At 33.3% G+C, this 25,190-nt stretch overlaps 3 protein-coding genes across 3 annotated transcripts; 1 reads left to right on the top strand and 2 right to left on the bottom strand.

Moving 5' to 3' along the window:
- Positions 1–301: 301 nt before the first annotated feature.
- Positions 302–3,133, top strand: LOC143532781 (uncharacterized). The gene is made up of 4 exons (XM_077027729.1): positions 302–595; positions 1,213–1,684; positions 2,150–2,472; positions 2,924–3,133. The coding sequence occupies exons 1-4, from the start codon at positions 302–304 to the stop codon at positions 3,131–3,133; spliced, it is 1,299 nt and encodes a 432-aa protein (XP_076883844.1).
- Positions 3,134–10,429: 7,296 nt separating this feature from the next.
- Positions 10,430–12,578, bottom strand: LOC143532807 (putative fructokinase-7). The gene is made up of 7 exons (XM_077027750.1): positions 12,474–12,578; positions 11,787–11,956; positions 11,484–11,696; positions 11,121–11,318; positions 10,910–11,050; positions 10,682–10,798; positions 10,430–10,584 (listed from the first exon to the last, which is right to left on the bottom strand). Exons 1-7 carry the CDS (start codon positions 12,493–12,495, stop codon positions 10,441–10,443), a joined length of 1,005 nt encoding a protein of 334 aa, XP_076883865.1. The 5' UTR covers positions 12,496–12,578; the 3' UTR covers positions 10,430–10,440.
- A 9,240-nt stretch (positions 12,579–21,818) lies between these two features.
- Positions 21,819–23,559, bottom strand: LOC143532805 (transcription factor bHLH118-like). The gene is made up of 3 exons (XM_077027749.1): positions 23,063–23,559; positions 22,566–22,907; positions 21,819–22,179 (listed from the first exon to the last, which is right to left on the bottom strand). Exons 1-3 carry the CDS (start codon positions 23,405–23,407, stop codon positions 22,105–22,107), a joined length of 762 nt encoding a protein of 253 aa, XP_076883864.1. The 5' UTR covers positions 23,408–23,559; the 3' UTR covers positions 21,819–22,104.
- Between the last annotated feature and the right edge of the window lie 1,631 nt (positions 23,560–25,190).

The following is a 25,190-nucleotide window of genomic DNA, read 5'->3' as shown; positions in this document are numbered from 1 at the left end:
AATATTTCGCGAAAGTTCGATTCGTTTACAGACTTAATTTGCATCGTGCCATATCTCTCTCCTCTCTCAGGTTGAGAATACCGTCATCTTTGGTGTATTTTAGTGAAGTCAGAGAGTGAAAGTGAGAGTGGCGATGACACAATAATAAGTAACTGAATCTCTCTCTAGTCTACACAGACACCTTTTTTACTTTTTCATGAGGGATCCACCTTTTTCGCTCTAGCTAATTACTTCACCACCACTTGGACATCTCATTTTCATTTTCTTCATCATATTATATTTATTATTTCCAACCACAAACATGGGCAAACCATGGTTGCTTTACAAGCTAATTACCACCGGAAAATCAAGAAAAGGCCGCGGAGATAGGACTTCTTCCGGTGGTTGCATGAGTGCCATTTTTAATCGTCATCAACCTTCTTTAATCTCAGAAACTGCTTTCAATAATATTCATCAAGAACAGCCGAGTAATAACATCCCCAAAGGTGTTGAAGCACCAAGAAACAGCTTGGAGTTAAAAGAACACAAACTTGTTGTTGAAGAAGCTGCTTCATCTTCACCTAAAATTAACCAAGAAACAAACTTTTACATCCCTGTAAGTTACTTTGTTAATTCTATTGTTTTCACTTTATTAAAACAATTTGAATTATATTCCCTTTAATCAAATTTTTTTCTAGACCAGATAAATAATTTTTTTAAGTAACTACTAGTTAAAATCGTCCATGATTTTTTATTTATATTTTATCTGGAATATAATGTATTACGAGTTTTGTCATTTCTAACAAAATTGCTCCCCCGTCATCTTTTATCGTTAAGTCGTATGCATTTTTGTCTTCTTATAAAGTTATTTGGCACGTAATTAATCTTTTTTGTCACAATAGGTAAAATGACATAAGACTTAACATTAAAAAATACACGTTGTTAATGATTTGGATGAGAATGACAAGATTTGTAATATTTCAAGGTTCCACATGCTAAGAAAAATAAAATAATATTTTGAATAAAATTAACGAATGCAACATTATTATTTATTAAAGTGTGATAATTCCAACCAAACAATAGAAAAAAGAAAGGAAAAGGAATTTAACTAAAAAGCAATAATGCAAAGCTACCTATGATGATGATTATTATTGTCTATATATATTGTTGATGGCGATGGTGATGGGTTGTTGGATCCATAATGACTAAATTAATTTTAATTTATTTTTGTAGATGGGTAGAATTCAAATCAAGACAAAAAGATCAAGAATAATGGAAGATGCATCATCAGAATCATGCAACAGCTCACCCGGTACAAAAACACCTAATCTTGTAGCAAGATTAATGGGCCTTGATCTTCTTCCTGAAAATTCATCTCCAAGATTGTCATCTTATAATAAAAATAATGCATGTTCATTACCCGCGACACCGCGGATATCGGTGGCCGCCAGACCATCGACGGAGACTGACCATCATCACCGGCTTTCCCTCCAAATCATTGATGAGAGTTCAAGACAGTATGCTAAGCAAATTGCAAAACAAGTGAGGGAGAATATTAACCGGAGAGTTGGTGCCGATATTACAAATGTTGTGAATAAAAGAGAACAAAGAAGGGATGAGTTTCTTGAGGTGGTTAAAGCAAAGAGACCGGCGCCACTAATGTCCACCGCAACAGCCACCGGTAAATCAAGAAATGTTGATCATGGTATGTGTGTTATTATAAAAACTTTAACAAGTTACATTTGGATAAAAACTTAAAATACTAGATTTTCTGAAGGGCACTAAATGGACTCTTTGACTGACCTGAATTAGTAAAATAATCATTTTTTTAATGGCAACAATTATCAAACTAGTCTTTAATCGAATTTAGTAGTAACAATTTGAAGTTTCTAATATAAGTTTTGATATTTTTAGTTTTTATATGTTTTTAAAAAACTTTTAAATTTTAAAAGTTATAATATAAAAATTGAAAGACTTTTTTTATAAATGGTTTTGAAAGACAAGTTTTTGGATATAGTAAAAAATTGCATTTTTAAACCGGACTCAAGATATTAAAGATTATTTTCTTAATTTTTCAATAATTTTATCATTATTTAAAAACTTTTTTAAAAAGTAATTGGGTGTAAGGATATTGGATTGATTTAAAAACATTTTTTTTTTCAAATCTTAGGGCATGGATGTGGAAAAGAAAATGAACCGATACCACCAAGGCTGAGATTCTTGAAGATTGAGAACAACCTCAACAAACCCAATTCAAATTCACCATTATTATCATCATGTTCAGAAGTTATCAAAGCTCCATCATCAACAACCACAAAATCATCTCTACCGATAAAGGTGCACAAATGCACGAGAATAGCAAGTGAAAAATACGATCTCAGATTGAAAAAAATGCCCCGACAAGAAGCACCATTTTTAAGGAAACGAAACAAGTCAATTCCTTTGTCAAATGTTCTGAGTGTCAACACCTCAACACTATTTCCTCAAAAACAGGTACTTGCCTTACCTAGTACCAACATGAAACACTATTAGGATATCTCTATTCTTTATATTATTTTTTTATTGTTTTAACCGGTTACGGATGAGACCAAGCGTCCTAGATCGAATAGTGCCTCATGCCACATGACTTGGCTGGAACATTAAACACCGAACCGACTAGATGTCGATGAAGGGTATGAAGGGGCTTGTGCGCCAAGCATTTAAAGTGCGCAAGGGGCTTGGGTGTGGGGTAAACTCTTTTCTAACCAATCAAACCACTCAAATCATAATTTAAAAAATAAAAATAAAAATAATTGTTTTTGTTAGTTAAAATACGATGGTGAGAATGATGTGAAAGTCACCTTTTAACTTTTAGTTAAAAAACACAAATTCTAATAATTAATATTTTACGTTTTAACTTTTCAAATAAGTTATTCTTAATGCGGTATATCATCCATATTTACAGGTACCATTGTCGAGCGTTACATTGTTACCTAGTCGTCAAAGTCGCTCATACAATAATTACGGTGTCCCCTCCGCCAGCGAGAGTGATACAAGGGTGGTCGGAGGGGTTGTGTTAGAGGAGGAGGCGGAGGAGGTGGTGACGGAGATTGAGAGTGACTTGGTTGAGACGTTGGTGAATGAGGTGGCAGGGATAATATGGCACGTTGGATGAGGGGAAGCACGGCTCTGACTGAAGTAATATGGCAGAGTCACGTGAGGGGTCAAAAAGAAGGAAAATATTGTTTGGCAACTTTAAAAGGATGGCTTTAAAAAGGAAGGGATATATATGACCAACTTTACAAGATGAAGATTCATGTAATCATGTTTAACATTACTTCTTTAAATTTCTTTGTAAATTGCATTTCGTCAGCTATAAATTATAAATTATTATCATCAATGATGCTTAAAATAGTGGTGAAGTTTTGACGAAAACGCTTGGGAGAGGGGTGGGCTCAAAATTTCGGACATAAGCGAGCAAATTTACACTGCATTTAATTGGTCTTGTGACGAAAACATTTAAATTTATACTATTAAGCTTCTCCCTTGGTTCATAACAACAACAATAAAAATAATAAAGGGAATTATCAACTAATAGTGTTTTCGTTGAATGGTGAAGTTGTTCAAATGAATAACATAATTGTTGTAAAACAACGATGTATTAGCAAGATCTATAGAGAGGAAAAAGATTGATTCTTATTCACGTCCCAATATGAAGTACACAGCCTTTATTTATAGGCTCAGTATGTAAATAAAATTAATACAAATAAGAGGTTTAAGTACATGAATAGTCATTGTATAATGACAGATATATGTAGAAAATCACAAAAATAATAGTTCATATCAATAATTACTATTACTTATCAAATTAGGACTATTGTTACCAATATGTTGGATAATATTTTTCTTTATAAGGGGGTGGGGGTTCAGCTTTCAAACCATTTCATTATCATGAAAGATGTAATAATTTAGGAGTGGAGTTACACTAGTCTCACTAAAAAAAATAACTGTCACACCCCGACCAAAGGCGGCGGAACATGCCGAGGTGTAACGATTGTCCATAAGCACATGACACTAATTAAAGTGACAGTATTTAATAAACTCATTTCATTTCACAACATCGAAAATGTCACATAACAATTATCCATAAAATAACCATAAACAAGATATCACAAAATATGGCAAATTGATATTGTTCATTTTTACTAATATCCTAAGGTCTTTGATGTCGTTTTCTTCACAATCATAAATCAACCAAGATGCAAACCTGCAACATTTCATAAAATAAAGTTTGTCAACACAAAGGTCGGTGAGCAATTCATAAGTTTAATCATGTTAGTATATAATAAAGATAGCCACAAAACTTGCATACGAAACGATAAATAAAAGTGGTAATTTGGATAAATAGATATCGCTAAACACATTAGCGACACCTAGCTATAAGGGGATGCCAAATAGTCTAGGATTTTATAGTTATCGTTAATTGCATTACGTTAACGACACCTTGCTATAAGGGGATGCCAAATAGTCTAGGATTTTATAGTTCCACCAACCAAAAGCGATAAACACATAGGCATATAAGCATAGAACACCAAATCGAGCAATTATTTAGGTAAAGTATACAACTACGTTTGTGGTTTAAGATTCAAATATAAAGCATTTTGTTGAATAAGTATGAAATGTCACCCCCAAAATAAAAGATGGAAAATGGGGTATGAAGTACTCACCTTCAAGTGGTAAACTTGAAAGATGATAATTTGGAGATTTGTCGGAACGACGAGTTTAACGCACAATGCTAAAAAGAAAAGAAGTCTTGAATTTAGAAAGGTTGTCTTGAAGGTCTTTAAACAAAATAAATGTTGAGAAATGTAAATAATTAAAGTTCAAGGTTTAAAATGTGATTATTTAAGAATTTATAATAATAACCCTTTAAAAATGTAAGTTTGCTCGAAACCGGGTTAAAGTATCTAACCTTAATATTTACTCAACCTATGTTAAGTAATAAGGTGGGTAAAATGCAAGAATGCAAATCCCTTTGGAATAAAGATACTAAAACGGGTTTTTTTTATCGAGTGTTCGGGTTGTCGGTTCGGGTCTTGATAATTGGTCAAACCCAAAGTCAACTTTCCAAAATATTGAATGTTATGAGATAACTCAATAAAATTTAATAAGACTTAACCAAGTATGTAGTTCCATTGTTTTAGAACTAACAACGCACGTTAAGCGAGTGTTCGGTTTTGTCGGTCCAAACTTTGTTATGAGATCAAGTTGGATCCAACATTTCCAAGTACTTAAGAAAATATTTAAAAATCAATTTGTAACTATTTTTAAAGAAATATACAAGTCTTGATGGCTAAAAAAACACACTTGTGTGTCTTGAGCGAGCAAGAATCGGTTTGGTTCGGTTTCCATCTCACAACAAGTTCATAGATGGTTTCCACATGTCCAAACACTAAAGAACTTGTATAATAATGTACAAATAAAAAAATACCAAAAGTTAACAATAAAGTCTTTAAACAAAAGTTCGGTTTTCGGTTCGGATCGTGTTTCGGGTTAAGACCGAGGTAAGATTCTACAAACCCATAACCATAGAATTTGTAAAAATGATTTTAGAAACTTAGATCTAACACTAAGTATGTTTAAACAAACAAAACTAGTAACAAAGTTCGGTTTACGGTTTAGAGCTATTTACGGTTAAACCAAAGCATAGACTTTTAAAAACCCATAACCATGGAACTTGTAAACATGACCAACAAACTAAAATAAGCAAGATTAATATGTATGAACAAGTTATATAGATGTATATATATCAAGGACACGAAGTCCTCCATGAAGCCTTGTCTTACGGGGTCCGAAACCTCACCGACCGGAATCGGAGAAGTAACTACCAAAGGCAAACAAGGGGTGTATATTATATATATGTTGCACAACCATAAACAAGTATTAATAAGGCTACATAAACTAATTTAGATGAAAGACCAAAATCCTTCAAGAACACTTAAGAAGATAACCTTGAATCTTTGATGTTTGAAAAAGTTTTTTTTTTTTTTTTTGGAGTTGTAGCAAGGGAAAATGAAGAGGAAAGGTGGTGTATATATAGGGTAATGTTGGTGGTCAAATATGGGTGTGAGACACAAGAGTTTTCATACAAAATGGATCAAGACAAAAACACAAAACAACAATAAATAAATAAATAAAAATAAAAATAAAAATAAAAATAGGATGTTTTCAAGACCCAACAAGTGTGAAACAATATTGTAACATAAATCCATCATTTTGATTATAACATAAGCTTCGGTTTACAAATCGGGTCGGTTTACATAATAAACAAATACAAAAACGAATACAAACAAGACCCGAAATTGACGAATGTCACAATAACTACATAAACTAAATATGTATGAGTAATGTAAATCAAAATATCAAACTAGATAATCAATTTTATAAGTTTACAATTAAACAAAATATAAAGCCTTATACAAAAAAGTATATGTAGTTTGAATTAGTACTAAACAAGATTAAAGAAATATAATCCGGTCCAACCATTTTGCATAATTCTACGATTGAACCTACAACCATACAACTCAAACAAGTTCAAATGGACAAGCTATATATTTAATAACTCAAACGAGTTCAAATGACCAGGCCTCCCACCACATTAGATAAATGAATCTGTCGCCTGTTAAAAATCAATTTATTTCTAATCTTTCATATGCACTATATAGTTACGAGACAAATAAACATTTTTTTTCCTTAGAAAAAGTGGAATACTTGTAAAACTCTACTAGCCCCGAAGCTAAATGGATGTAAATTAGTATATGAACGAAAGGATCGGGAACTTTAAAAATAGAAAGAAAAATAATTGTAAACGAAGGAAAATTCATATATATAATGATTTTTTAAATGATATAATCTTTCTAGAATTTAGGGTGTGAAATAGAAATCAAAATTTTAAATTCATTGATCACGATTAATATTATGGTCCCCGGATAAGTTTGATGAGGGTGCACAAAACACAATTACCGAGTTGGGGTATCTTCCAAGTATTCCGTGATGGAACCCACTACCCAAGAGCCGACATGTTGTTCTATATTAAACTTAGATTCTTTCCTTTTCCTTTAGAACAAATATAATTCTAGAACGTATTAATGTTTTTGGTGTAATCCGACATGTTCTATATTCTTCATTAAATTGAATTGGTGTAGTTCTAAGATCGATCAATTTGGTGTATATTTTAATTTTGTTAGCTACCATCTGTAATCTGTTATAGTTTGTTTGTATCTTGGCTAGCTTCTAGAGTTCTAGTATCTTGCGGTAGTTTTTATATATATAATCCGTACTTTGCGGTTCAATAAAAAAATTTAGAGGATAGCGGACAAAGTTGTATTCTTAATTCTGTAATCGGGATATGTAATATTTAAAAACCTTATAATCAGAGTCGTTTCGTGGATAAGCTAAATAAGGCAATGGCTATAGGTCTCTATTTTTATAGGGCCTCTATCTTAAATATGAGTTATGTATTATGAGGTTTTGAAAATAAAGTTCTTTTTATAATTAGTAATTTATTGATGGACCACTAGCAAGAAAGGTTGCTACATATCCATTATCACTGTATATTATCCATATTCTATAATTCTTGTTTACCCTCTAGCGCTATACGTATAAAGAAAATAAAAGAAAAATGCCTCAACATTTTAGTTAGTTTTAGGCCTTCGAAGACGTAGAGCCGCTGCTTATAACAATTTGAAACATTTACTTAAAAATAATTTCTTTAACGGCGAATTTATGTTGACTTAATACCTTCCAACCCTTGGTGTTTTAGAAACTTTGCTTTTGCTAATTAGCTACCCTACTCAATTAGTCAAATTTAAATACCATGTTCAAAATGAAAATAAAAAATGTTTTGTGAGAATAAATGGTGCTTTGAAATGCTGGTCCATAGTCCAATTCATAAATACGGCCATTATGAATGTAAGAAAAAAATGGTGGAAACTGGCATAGTGTTAATTACATCTGACCACACTACATGATGTTAAGTTAAACTGTTGAGGGCCAGAAGTCTCAGTATCTCAATTCTCATGACTCAAGATATTAACGAATATGCTATTAGTTATATTTTATAAATCTTATTATTAACATCAACATTTAGCCTTATTAAATACAAGCATCTTGGTATAATATAATTTCAAATTGGAAGAAATAAACCGTGCACGTACGATTTGGGAAAAAACAAGGGACGAGTTCTCCACAAACGGATGAGCTTGGAAAAGGACTCGGGAACCCTTTTCCACCAAGGAGGTTCAGGAATGTCTTGATATAGTTCCGGGCTTACAGTTGGGCTCAGTGACAGATCAACGGACTTGGAGACTAGATTGAAACGATTTATTCACCATGAAGTCCTTTCGGGTTGGTTGGGGACTAAACAAGAAATCTTGTGTCGATTTTGTTTTGGATTGGAGTAAATGGGTGTTGTTTAAGGTTAATATATTTGGATGGAAAGTTGAAATGGGAAGACTCGCCACCTCCGATGCTTTATGTAGAACGGTGATTGAAGAACAAGGGTGATGTCCTAATACTTTATTTATTAGTAACACTATGTCACTAAGTGAAGAAGCTTTAGAGTCGGTTGAACACCTTCTCACCCCTTATTACGTGGCAATGGCCATTTCGTAGTCATTAGCACTTCGTTCAACAAACCCCGGTGTTTTCTTTACGGTACATGATCTACTTGGAATTCACCATAACATCGAGGCACACAAATTAACACAATAATAAAGAGTCATCCAAGTGGTAATTTTAATGGCACGTTGGATTTTGTGGAAGACAAGGAATGGGACGCTCTTCAATAGTACAAGGGCTTCTTGCTATGCGATGTTGATGTATTGAATAAAATTGGGCATTCAATAAAATGGAAGAACTTTTTTCTTAATGAAGAAAAATGCAAATTCAAGGACATTGCTAGTAACAAGGTACACCAATATTGTCTGGCATGGTACAAGCGAGAGGTCTTGTATGTCGACTGCCATGCATTTACCGTGGGTTACAAGCATACTGCCAAAACTGCCTCTATCGTAGTATAGAAGTTTATTTTCTTACAAACTGATCAATTCATGAATGTTGAAAAGTAAATGAAACCTAATCAAGGACATATGTAAGATTTTTGGTGAAAACATTGATTGGTTAAGATGGTGTGCCAATGGTTTTTTTTTTTTACAGTAACAGTCCAGTTCTAGGTAAATATCTTACAGATAAATCTATGTTATACGACAACAGAATATAGGTGAGTAAAATACTCAAATTACATTTATTGATGAAAGTCACAACCTGTTGGTGAAACCAAGTCAATGGAGGCATTAGGGGCCTACAAAAAGGCTATGACATTTTTTTTTAAAGATTTCATAAAAACATCTAGAGCCTAGAGATGGCAAATTCAACATGTTAAATGGCTTGCTAACAGGACAACAGGTTGAGCAGCCCATGACACATGCAATCAAGTCAAGTGCTTTTATAATCTTGAGCACTGTTTTATAAAAATAATTGAATCCTCATTATTATAACACTTTATAATCCTACTTCATATATTACTTATTTACAAATCTTAATAATGGAAGAGGCAAAAAAAAGCAGGTGGTCAAACCGGCCCCAGTCAACGTGTTTTGACTACGAGTGTAACAGTCAAACACGAGATCGTTTAACTTAGATGAGCCACAGCTAAGCTCATGAATGTATTTTTCAAGCTCGAGGTAGACTAGATTCAAGTTCTTTTCGTTTATTAATTATTTGGATGGTTATTGGATATGTGTATGCGTCAAAACTAGCTGAAACCCAGACTGATATACCTGAAACCTGATTAAAAGAGAAGTTCTTACCTAAAACCCGATTAAAAGAGAAGTTTTTGAACCTTGTATTTTGCACATAAATGCCTTTTTAAAAATAATGATTTTTCTAGGAGAAAATATGATAAGTTATTATTTGATTTGTTTTCATGAAATAGAGTATGACAAAGTAATAAAAAGAGAAGTTTTTGAACCTTGTATTTTACACATAAATAAATGCCTTTTTAAAAACAGTGATTTTTCTAGGAGGAAATATGACAAGTTATTATTTGATTGTCATGGATAGGATATGACAAGTAATAAAAAGAATAGGGTATGACAACTCAGACAAGTAATAAAAGGAGTACGCTTAACCTTCTTTTAATATGATTTTTGGGCAATATCTTTTAGAAGGAAAAAAATTCAATCTCAATCTTGGAAATTAAATTTTAAAATACACAATACTTTACTAATTAAACACCATCATTCCAGAATCGGAATACATACTAAATCAAATAAAACTGCTCTACAAGTCAACTTGTCACTTGTGCATGATCAAAATTCAAATCAAATCCTTTTTAGGTATATGAATCCAACACTAACAAATGGCTGCAGCCTACAAGCATGTTAGACAATTACATGACAGCCTTTCCATAGTACAATTCGATTAACTTGTTCCTAAGCCATTTTGTTTTAAGATTTGGTGGACTTCCTCTTTAGTTGGCATACCGGGTATCCCTCCTTTCTTTGTTACAACAAGCGCTCCACATGCATTCGCAAAAACAAGAGCTTCACGTAGTCGTTTTTCATCCTACTCAAAAAAAAAAAAAAAAAAAAAAACATGCCCAATTAATTGAACAAACAAAACATTAACATTAATCAACCATAGCATGTCCAACAAAAGTTACCTCAAATAAACTAATATCAGAAGCTAAAACGCTCAAAATACCGCCAACAAAAGCATCTCCAGCACCCGTAGTATCAACGGCCTTCACTTTAACACCATCAACTCTACCCTTAAACCGCTACACAATGTAACACAATTGTTAAGCCTTAAACCGCTACACAATGCAACACAATTCTTAAGTTTAATGACATTTAAATTTAGCCACTAGCCGCAATTATTAGCATCTTGCCTTAGTGTAATATCTACAACCACTCGCCCCTTCACTAACAAGAAAAAGTTTTAGATTCGGATGAAAAAGCTTCTTCAACACCACATTATCATTATATGCATCCTCACCATCGGCCAAAAATGTAACTTCATCCTCACTTACCTGCATACCTTCTTATCAATCATCTGTATATTGTCCTTATAAACTGTAGCATGCCCGTAAACAGACGTACCTTAATAACATCCACACGGTCCCACACGCCCATTATGCCGACACGAGCAGCTTCCGCGGATGGCCATAATGGTAATCTCAAATTCACATCGTAAGAAAGGATGCTACCCGATTTCTTGGCTATAGCCATTGCAGCTAGATGAGTTGATCTGCACGGTTCGTCTATCAAACTAATCGAGCCAAAGTGAAATATTTTCGCCTGCGGTTACAATTTAAGACCATCAAAAAGATAAGCTGTTAAAAGTTAGAATTTCACACAATCAATACTTCAAATATTATATATGCCCATAAAATTAGATAATAATCATATTTATCCAATCTTATTAAGAACAATTTAAGAAATGATCATTTTACCCTTATTTACCTGTTTAATAAGATTCACATCAAGTTCCGATTCTTGGAGTAGCATATCCGCACTAGGATTCCTAAAAAACAAAAACTCCCTCTCCCCATCGGATTTTCGACTAACGAAAGCTAATGTTGTTCTAGCTTTATGGTCAAATCGCATCCCGGAATTGTTGACTTTATTTTTCTTCAAAATGTCAGCCAGCATGTACCCAAATTGGTCATCTCCCACCTTAAAACAAGTACCGTATGCAAGTTCAAACAAAAATAAATAAACTTGGCATCATTTAAGTTGGAACTTTATTAACTTTAAGCGATATACTTTTCCTATAAATGCTGAAGAACCACCCAATCTTGATATACCGACCGCAACATTAGCCGGAGCACCACCAGGTGCTTTCTCAAAGGTAGGTGCTTCTGCAAGCGAGACTCCAGAAACTGTTGACACAAAGTCGATCAACATTTCGCCAAAGCATACAACAAGTGAACCATCTGAACACATGAGAGTTGCTTATTAATATATTGATGATCACATGCAATTAAAAATATAGTTATCAAATCTATGTGCAACTATTTATATATTGTACCCCATAAGTTTCAATTAGCTACACAATCAATCCCACAAACGTTTCAGTCACCCTCAAGTTCCAATAATTACACAATTAACCTCACTTTTTAATATGGTAAGTTCCATTAAGTTAAGCAAACAACCCCACAACTCCACAAGTGTTTTTTAAGTAACGAACCAAACCGATACGGTCTGTCGAGTCTCCAGTGCGAGTTTAAAATTACTAGTCATATGCGAAATTACAAAATTTGAAATTTCAATCTTTTAACATAAACATAGTTTCTTCTATAAGAAGCAATTTAAGCATCAATACAATCACCATATGATCCAAGAAACTTCTAGTAAATAAAGAACCACCATGCATGCATCTCACAAATGATATATAATACATAAAATAGAAAAGAAAATCGATCAGTAAAAGCATGAGGTGATCAGAAGAACCTGAAGCTGGGTTTTCTGCCATTTGGGTATGAGGTGATACAAGTGAAAGATCACAGCAATATATTATTAATCAGGCTTAAAAGAGGAAGAAGAAGAAGATAGAAAGGTAGCAAATTAATCGATGTTTCTAGGTAAAATGACTAAAATCGGTGAGAAGCTTATGACGATATCGACGACTCTGATACGTGTCATAATCCAACTCTTTTACGGTCGGGACACGTACGCCCACACATCCATGAATATTGATTACCATTTTTATTTGGATAAGAAGTGATTTACCTTGTAAATTGTAATAATAAAGATGCCTTTTAGTATAAAAACCAAATAAGATTTAGATGCTTAGAGTTTATTGATTACTCTCTAATATACGTATTACTTGACAACATTAAAAAGTACTTGGTCGTACATTCTACTTAAGTGCTTTAGGTTGACTTTTTTTTTTCTTTTAAGTTACAATATGACTCATATCGAAGCCAATATAAATAAAATTAATAATTGGAAAGGAATTATAGGCATTTTGAGAAACGGTTGGCGACTTGGAGAGCCTTTCTCTTTCTATAGGAGGTAGAGTGGTATTAATTAAACCGGTGCTTGAAAGTCTTTCGGTTTATTGTTTCAAAGTTTCAAGCAAAGTTGTGAAGAATCTTAAAAAGACTATAAAACAATTTCTTTGGGAAGGGTGTAATAACGCTCGAAAGATTCATTGGGTGGCTTGGGAAAGGGTGAGGTTACCTAAGAACGAGGGTGGTTTAGGCATATCAAGGCTTAAAGATATTAATAATTCGTTGCTAGCTAAGTGGGGATGGAGATATAAAACTGAAGTTCATAGGTTCTGGAAAAAAAGTTATTGATTCCATTCACTATTATGTTAAAGGCAATTTGTATGTGTTTTGTGAGATGGGTTTGGAAACGGCGGATCATTTGTTTACAGGTTGTGTGGCTGCGGCGATAGTTTGAGAACACATTAGTCATTGGTGAAAAATTCCCTATATCTTTAGTTTTCGGTAACTAATCTTTTAGAGTTGCACACGACTGTTAAGCTCGATGAGAAGTAGAAGGATGTGTTTCGCGGCTTGGTTATGATAGCTAGCTGGAGAATCTGGAAAGCAAGAAATGAAAAGGCGTTTGAAGGCAAAGAGTATAAGTTTTGGTATCCCAATCTTCTATTATTCAGTCAAACCATAAAACATGGTCTTATACAAAATAAAAGAGGAAAACTAGCAACTAATTAAGCATAGATATTAGGAAACTTAATCAACATAAATGACATAATATTTTTTTTCAAAAATCACTCCCTTCTTATAAAGAGTCATTATTGAAGATATCATTGGAGACATAAAATTGCTTGTTTTTTTTTCTTTGTTCATAAATAGTGGTAAAAACAAATCTTTAGATTGGTTAAAATGGTGTAATTGTGAGCTTATGTAATGTTTCGTTGTTTTGGGCTGCTCTCCAGTTGTGGAGGCAGCTTGTGGGTGTTCGAGGTTGTTGTTCGGTGTTTATAAATGTTTATTGTTCGTAAAAAAGAGTCTTTTAACTTTTTAAAATATAATTTTTTATAAAATTTTGAATAAGAATTACAATGTGTTTATTGTAATGCATGCTTTGTGTAAAGTTCATTCAGAACTGAGTTTTTATTTTTTATTTTCTTTATTATTTTTTTTGGTAACGTATAAACACTCGAAACATGAACGAACAAGTCATTTATTTATTTTAGTTTTTCTTTTCCCATTCTTTAAAATGTAACGTTTTATAATAATCAGGATTTGCTGTTTCCACACGCTTATTCATATCATCGTTTAATGTGATTTTTTCCACAAGGTGAATACTAATGTGCATGAAAAATGTGCCTTAAAAAATTATTCCCGCCACAACGTGCCTTGGCATGTAGTTTATTACCATGACAAGTACTTTCTCCGTCCTCTTAAAGGTGTTCATATTTTTTTTTATTTGTCTCATTACAAATGTCCACTTTTAAAATTTATTAGCCAATTTTCAAGTTTACCCTCAAACATACACAACTAGCATTAATAAACAATATGGTGGACCCATTTTCCAAGGACATTATTGTCATTTTGTTAGCAAAAAAAGTAATCATTCAATCCACCTTAAACTTTGTGTTTTTCAAACTATGACACTTTGACCGGGACGGAGGAAGTATCATTTTATTACATATATTCAAAAAAAATGAATTCTAATAATTCAATTAAAAAAATTATGAAAATACCCTCACATGCTAGGTACGTAAGGGGTTTCTCAATTAAGTTTTAACGCCCGTCAGTGTTAGTATTTAAGTGCGTTACAAAAAATAAAGCATAGTACCAAAACCTATTACTTGAAAACCTTAATACCCAAACATGTTATTTTTTAAAAATCAGAGGCACTGACGACGTAATTGACTCTTCTATATATGAGGGAAATATGATAATCTACTTATACTATTAAAACAGTAACTTTTTCCATAAATAACATTTATTCTTATAATTTTCTATTAATAAAATAATTCAAAATTATATTAAAATTATATTTAACTTAATTATATTCAACATATTTTAATCTATTATACTATTAATGCATGTGTTTCTTAATGAGTTAGGGTTTTCTTTTCAAAGTTTCATAGTAGTTATTTATTATTTTGGTTTCATTTCGGTTTTTGGTTGTTGTTTGGTTTTAGTTTTTTATAAATTTGTTTCTTTTCGGTTTGATTTTTTTTAGTTTCGTTTTAGATGAGTTTAACTTTATTCGGTTTTTTGTTTCGGTTTTACAGTTTTTGTTTTTGGTTTGGTTAATTAGTTTTTCAGTTTCATTTTGGTTTTTCTTTTATTTTTATTGTTATTTGGTTTTATTTAGGTTTTCGGTTTTGTTTTAGTTTTTTTCAATTTAGTTTCATTTTAATTTGTATTTAGTATGTTTGATTTTGGTTTAAGTATCTACTGAAAAATGAAAGAATATAAAGGGTTCACAAATTAAGTGAAATGTTCACATGAGTTTCAACTTTCAGGTAGGTTGAAATCATTGAAGCTTTATCTATTTATTTATTTATTTTGGATCTTCACCAACCAGTAATAATGAATTCGCATTTTGTAGAAAGGATTTCAAAAGCTAAGAACATTGTATGTGTTACATTTATTTTTCTTCTTAATCTTCAAATGTGTTATTTCAATTTTCATTTATGAATATGGGTCATTTTAGAAATGTTTTGATTTGCTTTGGCTTAGGTCAAAATGGGTTATTTTAAAAGGGTATCAATTTAGTTATGGTCAACGAGTCAATATAAAATGTATTCATTCGGGATTCAACGGTTCTTTTTAAAATCGAATCGATTTGGTTCGGGTCATGCCGGGTCGATTTTAGAAGATATCGATTTGGTTCGGGTTAAAATGACTCATTCTCAAAATGTATCGATTGATTATGGTCAAAACATGTCATTTTAAAAATGTTTCAATTTGGTTATGGTTCTTAAATGCGTTTTAGACGTGCTTCAGCTTATTAGGGTGCAAGTCTTTTCACATGAAATGTAAAAGCAATTTTCGTAGTCAGTTAGTCACTATGTTTGTTATATTGGTGTATGAATGTTTATGTCATCAGCCGTGTTCCCGGTCCAGAAAGAAAAGAAGCCTGAATCATTTATGTTTTAAACATTTTACTATGTAACGTCACTTTTTTATAAGTTTATGTATTTCAATACTTTGTTTGCGTATGAATATGAATTGCAATTAAAAATCATATTGTTGTCTCAAAAGAACATCAAAAAATAACTTGTCGTTTGAAATTATATACGTGTTTACTTGACGATTTCTATACTTCCACCCGTGTCGTACACGGGTCAATAACCTAGTTTTTTTTTAAAATTTCAGTGAGTACGCCAAATAATATACATGATACGTTTAGCCTAAACCTAAATTAATAATGCTTATGGTGGCAGCCAGTAGTACTGTAGTTATGAGCATACTATCAACAATAGATTTTTTAGAGTTCAGAGAATAATTATTGAAACGGTGTGCTGTTGTTTGTTTTTTTAGAGTGTGATAATTGTTATTTATTTATTTGTATTTACCTTCATCACCTCTTTCATTTACCACATATTTGGTTAACTTAGTAATCCTTGTCACATAAACATAGAGTTGACTTGCTATCTTCTTCTTACCGGTTCATTTTCTTTTACCTCTTTTGAACATTTTAGCCAAGTAAAATAATGCCTTCAAGTACACAATGAGGTCGAGTATATTGTTATATTTTTTGTTCCGACTTTCAGTATAAGTTTTAACTTCCATTTAAGTTTCAATTAGCCATGGTAATTGCCAAATTGGTAACGCATTACTTTTGGGCCTATGACTAAATAAACTGGGCCTGGAGCCCTGGACTAAGACTCTTTCTTTAAACAAGGTTTTACAATATTGTGTTGGATTGGATTAGAGGTGAAAAAAACCAAACTCGGAACCGGACTTGAAAAAAATCCGGAACCAGGTTTTTTTATACCGGGTTTTTAATACCTATACCCGACCCTACTCGTAGGGTACGGATAGGGTATGCATTTCAGTACCAAAATTCGTACCCGGAACCAGGTTTTTCCAAATCCGAAACCGGGTTTTTCAAATACCCGATCTATACCCGAAATTAGTCGAAAAATACATGAAAAATACCGGAAAAATACACATAAAAAGTGCAACCCTTAAAAAAAATCTAATCTATACCCGAAAAATATGCCAAAAAAAACCCGAAAATATGGTTTTTTTAACACCTGGAAATAGGGTATTCAAATACATGGTTTTAAAATGCCATGTTCTATACCCGACCCAAACCCGATGCATAGGATATGGTTTTAAGAGACATACCCGGACCCGAAACCCACCCGGGTATTGCCAATACCTGATTTTTCAATACCCGGTCATACCCGAACCCGGTTCTATAATCAGAACCGGGTATTTGAAAAACCCGATGCATAGTGCTTGGTTTTTAGAGACAATACCCAGACCTGAACTCGACCCGGGTATTGCCAATACCTAATTTTCAATATACGGTCATACCCGAACCCGATTCCATACCTGGAACCGGGTATTTAAAAAAACCGGTTTGTGCACCTTTAGATTGGATGGTGATTGGTGAATGAAAAGGCAATGCCACCAACATATTTTAGAGAAAAAACTATTAATTGGTGAATGTACTCTTGTGGCCGAGAGCCCTAAAAACAATTGCTTATTTTATCTGGATCTAGGATTTCTGGGAAGAATTTATACGAGAGATATAGATTCAAAGTATTCTTGAGTTCATGCTGACGCGTATAGTGTTGTCCCCGTCTTGATCAAATGTTTTCTGATCACGAACTAATTTCTTCTTGGACACAATTATTAATCAACACAAACACACACACACACATGCAAATGAAATCGGAATATGGATATATGAACACAACTAGTGATTCAAACAAAAAATTGATTAACACAATTAAATGATCGTAAAACTCTTGCCCAATCGACCCTTATATAAACGACCTCCTAAAGTCACGATGGTTGGGATTACAATGATTATCCTCATGACCATTTAAAACTGTTGTGGATGAAACCACCAAACCAACTATTCTGTAACCTTGTAACTTATCTCGCCATGCATATTGGGCTTGTTGGCCTAAGGCATAAGCAACCCAATCACAAATATGACCACTTAAAGTCCTCCGGCCCAAACAGTAAATGCCCAAATGGGCCTGAACAAACATAAACAAATAGTTTAACGTAATGTCTCGATGAAACTAAAATAAACGAAAGCATTAAATTAAACTGATGAATTATTCTTTTAACATATAGAACCTATATGAGCACATGAGTCGTATAGACTCTTGGTATTCTCGAGCCAATAAGTACGTCAATAAGCTATACGGTTCGTATGTATAGCTATTCAATTATTGTTTTTCTGATTGTTTTTTGTTTATTATGTTGTGCATATTATGTCGAGCAGTTCAGATTCTAACAACCAAGTTGAGGGTATTTATGAGCCTCATGTGTTTCTACAGTTTCTTCAAGGGTTCAAGGCACACGAGACTCATTCGGTTCTCCAGGAACAAGATAGCAGGCCCAAGGCTACTATCTGGAATTTTGATGAGATAGACAGGGGTGAGGCCATTATTCGAGTCGATACACCATGGATGAAATTCTTTGACTAGGCTTAACTACCTTGTTATTGGGAGCTCGCCATAGAGTTTATGTCTACAATTCGAGTTTCTCCTCCTCAGGTTGGAGGTATTCATGCCCCTAATGTTGTACAGTTTCGAATATTTGCTAAGGTGTGTGCCATTATCTCGATGGTCAGTTTATTGCGCTTGTATATGGAAAATGAGGTTGAAATCGAGCTTTTTCTGCACGATATGGTAATTGTGGATGAGTTTACATTGGGGAAATTTTGGGCTACTTGGTGATAAAGGCTAGGACTTCACATATTAGAGACCTTCTGTACATATACATATGTAAGGTGGTTGCGTGCGGCTATCATTTCATGGCATGATAAGGGCAGGCAATGGTGCACCGAGAAAGATGTGTTTTACATGTACTGTCTTCTTACACTCATTCGGTGCCAAGTGGCTTGGTGGCGAGTTGATTACTTTACTACCTTTATCAGGAGGAGGATTAAAGGCAAGGCCATTTGTGGGGTTTTCATCATAGCCAACAGGCGGCGTTTATGAGGTCTTCATCAATGGGCATCTCTTCACTTTTTAAGATGGTCTGACTCCTGATGACCGGATATAACTCATGTGTATATATGTGTTATTTCATGTATGTTAATTGTTTATATATAACGAACACGGTTACTTTTAGTCCTTTTATGATCACAGGTGTTCGGAGCTTAAACGAGTTAATTAGAGAATCCAGATGAAGATTAAGCGAGTGCCGAGAAGACGGAAGCATAGGGAAGCATATATGAATGGTTAAGAAGGATTCAGGAAAAGTTTGGATGAGAAACCCGAAGCCGAAGCGAAAACTGAACAAGACGGGTTACTAAGAAAGTGTCTTTTAGTAAAACGGTCATATCTCGGGCTAGAAAATGAGTTACGGGACCCATAATATATGAATTGTGGGTTTCTCAATGAGGCAAATATGAATCTGAGGTTATATTAGCTCGCGCTATGCGAAAAAGTGGTAAAAATCCTCCACCCTACGCGAAGGATTTAAAAAACAAGAAAAAAAACTGATCATTGATATAATCTGTTTTCAGCTCCCATTCGACAAATCTCTTTATCCAGCAGCTATAAACGAACCCTAGGACGATTTTGCATCATCTCGAAGCTTTCGATCCGTCCAATCGATTCATGTTTCCATCCTTTCATCAGATAAGCGAGTTAATCGTTATGCAAATGTCAGGCTAAAAAACTTTTTGATCACTTTAGGGTAGGGTTTTGTGTAAATTAATTATGATCGGATTATATGTGCTTTACTAATTAAGAACTTGACTGAATATATTATTTGATCTTGCTTTACTTTATGATTGATTGTTTAACAGCTTGTGTTTTGTTTATCAAATCTTGCATCAACTATTCGATTGTGTTAGTCAACATTTAGGCTAATATTCTTATGGCATTGAGCCGATAATCGTTAGTCATTATATAATAGTTGGTTTTCACAATATAAAACTGGTAATTGTGTAAATCGCATTCAGTTGTGTCAACAATTTGGATAGGGTTTTGCTTGTCATCACAACCAAAACACTAGATCTAATAATTAGTGCGTAATTATAACAGAATCCGTGACTAGCTGGTTATCACATTAACTGAACTTGAATGAATCACTTGTTTCTTAAATTGTTTACAAACTCTAAAAGTAATCGCGTTGCTTTAATCATCTTTTAAAACTGCTTTACATCTTCTTTTCGCTTAGTTTAGTAATAATTAATAAGTCATGAGTTTCACTTGCGCTTTCCCTTGATTCTCTGAGAAGACAACGTTACTTACCCATATTAGTTATAGGTATTTGGGGTATTAAAATACTTGTTTTTTATTAGAGCAAGGCATCTACATCAATTCCCTATGCAACCTAGAGTGAATTGGCAACCTCATCAGCAACAAGCCGAGCTTCGAGAGTCACCTCAATGACAACAACATCAGCTTAAGCCACCTCAGCATCAACATCGACATGCTATATGAGATGTGAGAGTCCCTCACCAAGTTAATGAGGAGCTCCAGTATACAGATAGAGAGCATGTAGCGGTGGTTGTGGCAAACTGACTAGGCCTGTCGTTATGCTTTCAATGCTCCTCTCGCTCCTGCAGCTCCAGTACAACGAAAGTATCCGGATTAGCCACATCCACCTCCACAGCATGAGTACTAGTGTTAGGGACAAATGTATTTTGATTTATGTTGTTTGATGATGTATAAACTTACGTTTATTATTTTGGTTGTTTTGTTAATCTTATGGGCACCCTTATCTTCTTTGTTTATCCTAGGTTTTGTGTACTTATATTGGTTGTTTATCTAGTACTAATAATATAGTTTAAAAGTTTATCAACGATAATCAAAGTAGTTAGCTATAAAAATAATGTTTACAAAAACAAATGCTTGTATAATTAAGCCTATACTAAACTATAAAAAGTTGTAAATTTAGATGACTAAGGAAAAAATTAAAAGGCAAGTCGTATAAGCCTCTACCACTCGTATGGCACATACACGAGTCGTATGAGATAGAAAATTTTTGGAGAAAAGGACTCGTATATGCGTTGATCAATGCCATTAGACAAGATCAATCATCTGTACAAGTCGTACTGATAGATACAATAGCTATAATTGTTGGGTGATGTTTGGATATGTATAGTTCTAATGTAATTATAGAACTAAATGGAATTAAGGGGCATTGATGCTTTTAGATGTGGGTTCCACGTGAGTTGGAGGATCGATTAGGAGAATAAAATCTTTAAAATACCAAACAATTATATTAAATATGCATATAATCAGCCACATACGTGTGTGTATAAGGAATGGAGGTTAAGCTTAATGTTGACGCTTTTCAAAAACAATTACTTTGTTCTTCATTGTAGATAAGTATGTTCCGTGCACATCAAGTACGTACAGGCCAGCTCGGCATAAAATTTCGACTACTTGCATTATTATACGTTTAATAGATGCATATACATTTATATAATTGCATACCTTGTTACCAAGCAATGATCACTTCATAACTTAATTACCGTCTTACTCTTCTACAAAAATAAAAAAACTTACAACTTATAAGATGACACATCAAGTCCATATCATATACATTCAGCGTATAAGATACCGTAAACACAAGAATAGTCAAGCCAAACCGAAAGACATATAGTGTACTACTTATATACCCAACCTAGTAAACAAGCTCATATATAATGCTAGTAGGTTATATAACGATTTAACAGCAATCACTGTAACATGCATTAATCTCATAAGTCGTAATTACTTGCACATACATATTACATTACATATAGGATTAAAGCACACAATATACCACATATTGTACAATAATTTTCATTAAAATGGGCTTCACGTAAGCTCCTCATCATGAAGGCGTACCTTCGATTTGTTTGAACATGAAATTCAAATGGGTGGTGGCAACTCCACAATGAGCTCATACAAGCAATTGAATTTACCTTCATTAGTACTTCTACAGTTTTCTTGAACTCAGTTGTTATTTGCTATCTCGAATAATCTTTGTTGCAGCATGAAGTGATCAGTAGACACCGCTGGATCATTCGCCTGCAAAAGGTTAATATTCTGTTGATTGAGTACTAGAATAGATATTTATTAAGTCGTCTACGGTACAAATTAAACAAAGATTTCATTAAGTTAATACATTGTGTTAGCCAAATTTACTGTTTAATTATTATAGTTTCTATTATTTGATCTATGATTTATCTTTAAGTATGAACGTTAAGTCATTTATTGTATTTCCAGTTTGAATATTATGTTAGTCATTATTGGTTATCTTTATAATTATTGTTTTTTGTTGTAATAATTCTTTAAATAAATATGGTTTTTTGTCATTCAAAATACACGAAATATTATTCATCAATGCAGTTTTGAGTTATGTGTTGTATTATCTCACGTAGAAACACTAAAAATTATGTAATAAAGAAATTTACCTCGGTTTGGATGGTGTGAACCAACCGATAGTTTACTTTAGTACAAGTGTAGGTTATAATATTAAGACCTTCCAAAATCACCTTTAGAATTCTTGAAATCGGGAAATCATCACAAATATGGATCAAAATCTGAATTCTCCCATTATTGGAGCTAACCGAGACTGTATTAGGGGACACATTCATTAAACTTTTTTCACAAGTATTTGTCCCAGTACGAGGAACACTTGTCTCCACTAAATTCTTGAGCCTGTCTCTTTTGACACTTAGAACCCTAATATTTTCTTGCAAGTGTTTAACGTAGTTCACTGCCTGATGCATATGATCTGAGGTAGACCGCTTTCCCTAAATACAAGACCGAACAATTAATCAATTAGGTTTTCTACTAGCTAGTACATCAAATTCCAGTAACTTTCATCACCAAAAACTCTTTACTAAAGTTCTAGTAAACCTAATTTAAGAAGTTAAATAGCCAACATATATAATACACAATAACTTACCTTAAGGAACTCGAGGGGAAGTAGATCTCGAAGCAAAGCATAAAGCTTAGCCATATCTTGCCTGCGTTGTCTTTCGATCTCTCTATGAACCAGTTTTCGTTGCATTTGTTCATCTTGTGCCGCTTCAATAGTTGCTGAATTAGGTTTAGATGAAGATGACTGATCTTCGTGCCGTTTCTTGGATTTGGTGACTGGATGAATATATGTATTGCTCTCCATGATAATATTATCATGAAGCTGCCTCATAAGATGATGATCTTGCTGATTTCTTGCCTGTTGTTGGAAGGAGATTAAAGAAGGAATCTTATGAAATACCAACTCCTCACTTTGCTGGAAAGAGAACATAATATACGATTACGATGCTAATATCTTGGATTAAGCCCACCAGGATTTGATCAGTGAATATAGAGATGCATCTGGTTATGAGATCTTCATCTGTAGGGACGAAGATAGGGTTGTCAAGATTTCTTGAAATCTTCTTCTTATTTAATAAATAGATTTTTTGGTGTAACTAATGATTATAAAATCTCCCACGTATTTAAATGGTTAAAATACTATAGTTTTGAACAATGGAACCCATTCCATCTGTATTCACACCCAGGAGTGGACCAACATCCAACCAAGAGAAAACAATCATTAAAACATTTATACGGTTGGTGGTTAGGTTTTGAAGTTTAATATCCGAAATACTAAAATTTTATGATAACAAATAAACAAATCAAATTTTACTAAACTTATGCTTTAGTTTTAATTATCCATACATGTAGATTCTTACACTCGTATGATGATTCTAAACGAATATATCATGTTGCAAGTAACATATTATCACTACTAGAAAAAAGGGCAATTGCAACCAAAATATTCTACCGAAAAAAATGATAGCAAATTTAGCAACCGATTTCTCAAGCGGCGGAGTTTTTACTACCGTATATTTTCGGTCGCGAGTTCATATAAAAAATGCATTATTTTTAAATTGATACCATCTTAGCGATGGGAAATATTGGCATGTCTGTATTGTGACTATAATAGCGGTCCCAAACCGTAAGAGGTAAACTTTTAAGCTAGCTGGCAACTCCACATATTAGGTTAATTATGATCTAACTTCCTTCCCAAAATTAATTCTCATCGATTGAAGGCGCCCGCTCTGCGTCCACATTAAAGCCATTAACACACCTCCATTCTCTTCCAATCGATGACATCACCGTCGTTCCACAGATCTCCGTTCAACTTAAAACTAATCGTTGTTTACTCCAAGCATTCTCCTATTTCAGTTAGAGGCCTCGCCGGTCCGGTAAATCGACTGATCGGAAATTTTTACTTATACTCTTGTAACAACTTATTTCATGAAATTAGGTCTAACTTTGTTTATTTTTGTTTCAATTCCATGAAATTAGTTCCTGTTTTGCTTATATTTGTTTCAGTTTCGTGAAATTAGGCCTGGTTTTGCTTAATTTTGTTTCAATTTCATGAAATTAGGTTTGGTTTTGCTTGATTTTGTTTCAATTTAATCAAATCAGGTCTGGTTTTGCTTAAGTATGTCTCAATTTCGTGAAATTAGGTTTTGTTTTGCTTACTAGGCATTTGAAGGAGGCATCGAATAATTTTCTTTATCTTCCTGCAAAATAGGAACACGTGAATGAATAGATGAGGGAATCTACTATAAAGATCACTTGTTTTAATTATTTACATGGTGTTTGAAGATAAAAAGAAATTGAATAAAAACGAAAACAAAAACCTTATGTACGTTCCAAACAGGTGATGAATTCATTGAGGCAGAAATCGTTGTAGACAGATTGTGAACCAAATCAATTGAACAAGAAGTCGAGCATGCTGGTCAAGAGTATACATATTGGTAATTGTAACTGTTGTATTTTTTTAATTTCTTCTATATGTGTAATTTTGTAGTTTACATATATGTGATTGTTCTTCATATGTTAAGTTTGGTGTTAATTATTCTTCGATTTGCTTCAAGCTCTTTCAAGAAATATTTCTGAAACATGCATTTTTGAAATGCGTTGTGAACGGATAGATAGAATAGAGCGTGGGCAGAAATACGGAGGTGACATATTTTTGTTTTTGCTTATATATAAAAATTTAACAATCGTATCTTTTATATTATGTTCAGCAC

Source organism: Bidens hawaiensis, unplaced genomic scaffold (assembly GCF_021521415.1).
Source record: "Bidens hawaiensis isolate Kalapana, Puna unplaced genomic scaffold, B.hawaiensis_p1.1 tig00009543_1, whole genome shotgun sequence".
In the NCBI taxonomy this organism is placed as follows: domain Eukaryota; kingdom Viridiplantae; phylum Streptophyta; class Magnoliopsida; order Asterales; family Asteraceae; genus Bidens; species Bidens hawaiensis.
This window is presented reverse-complemented; position numbering and strand designations above follow the sequence as displayed.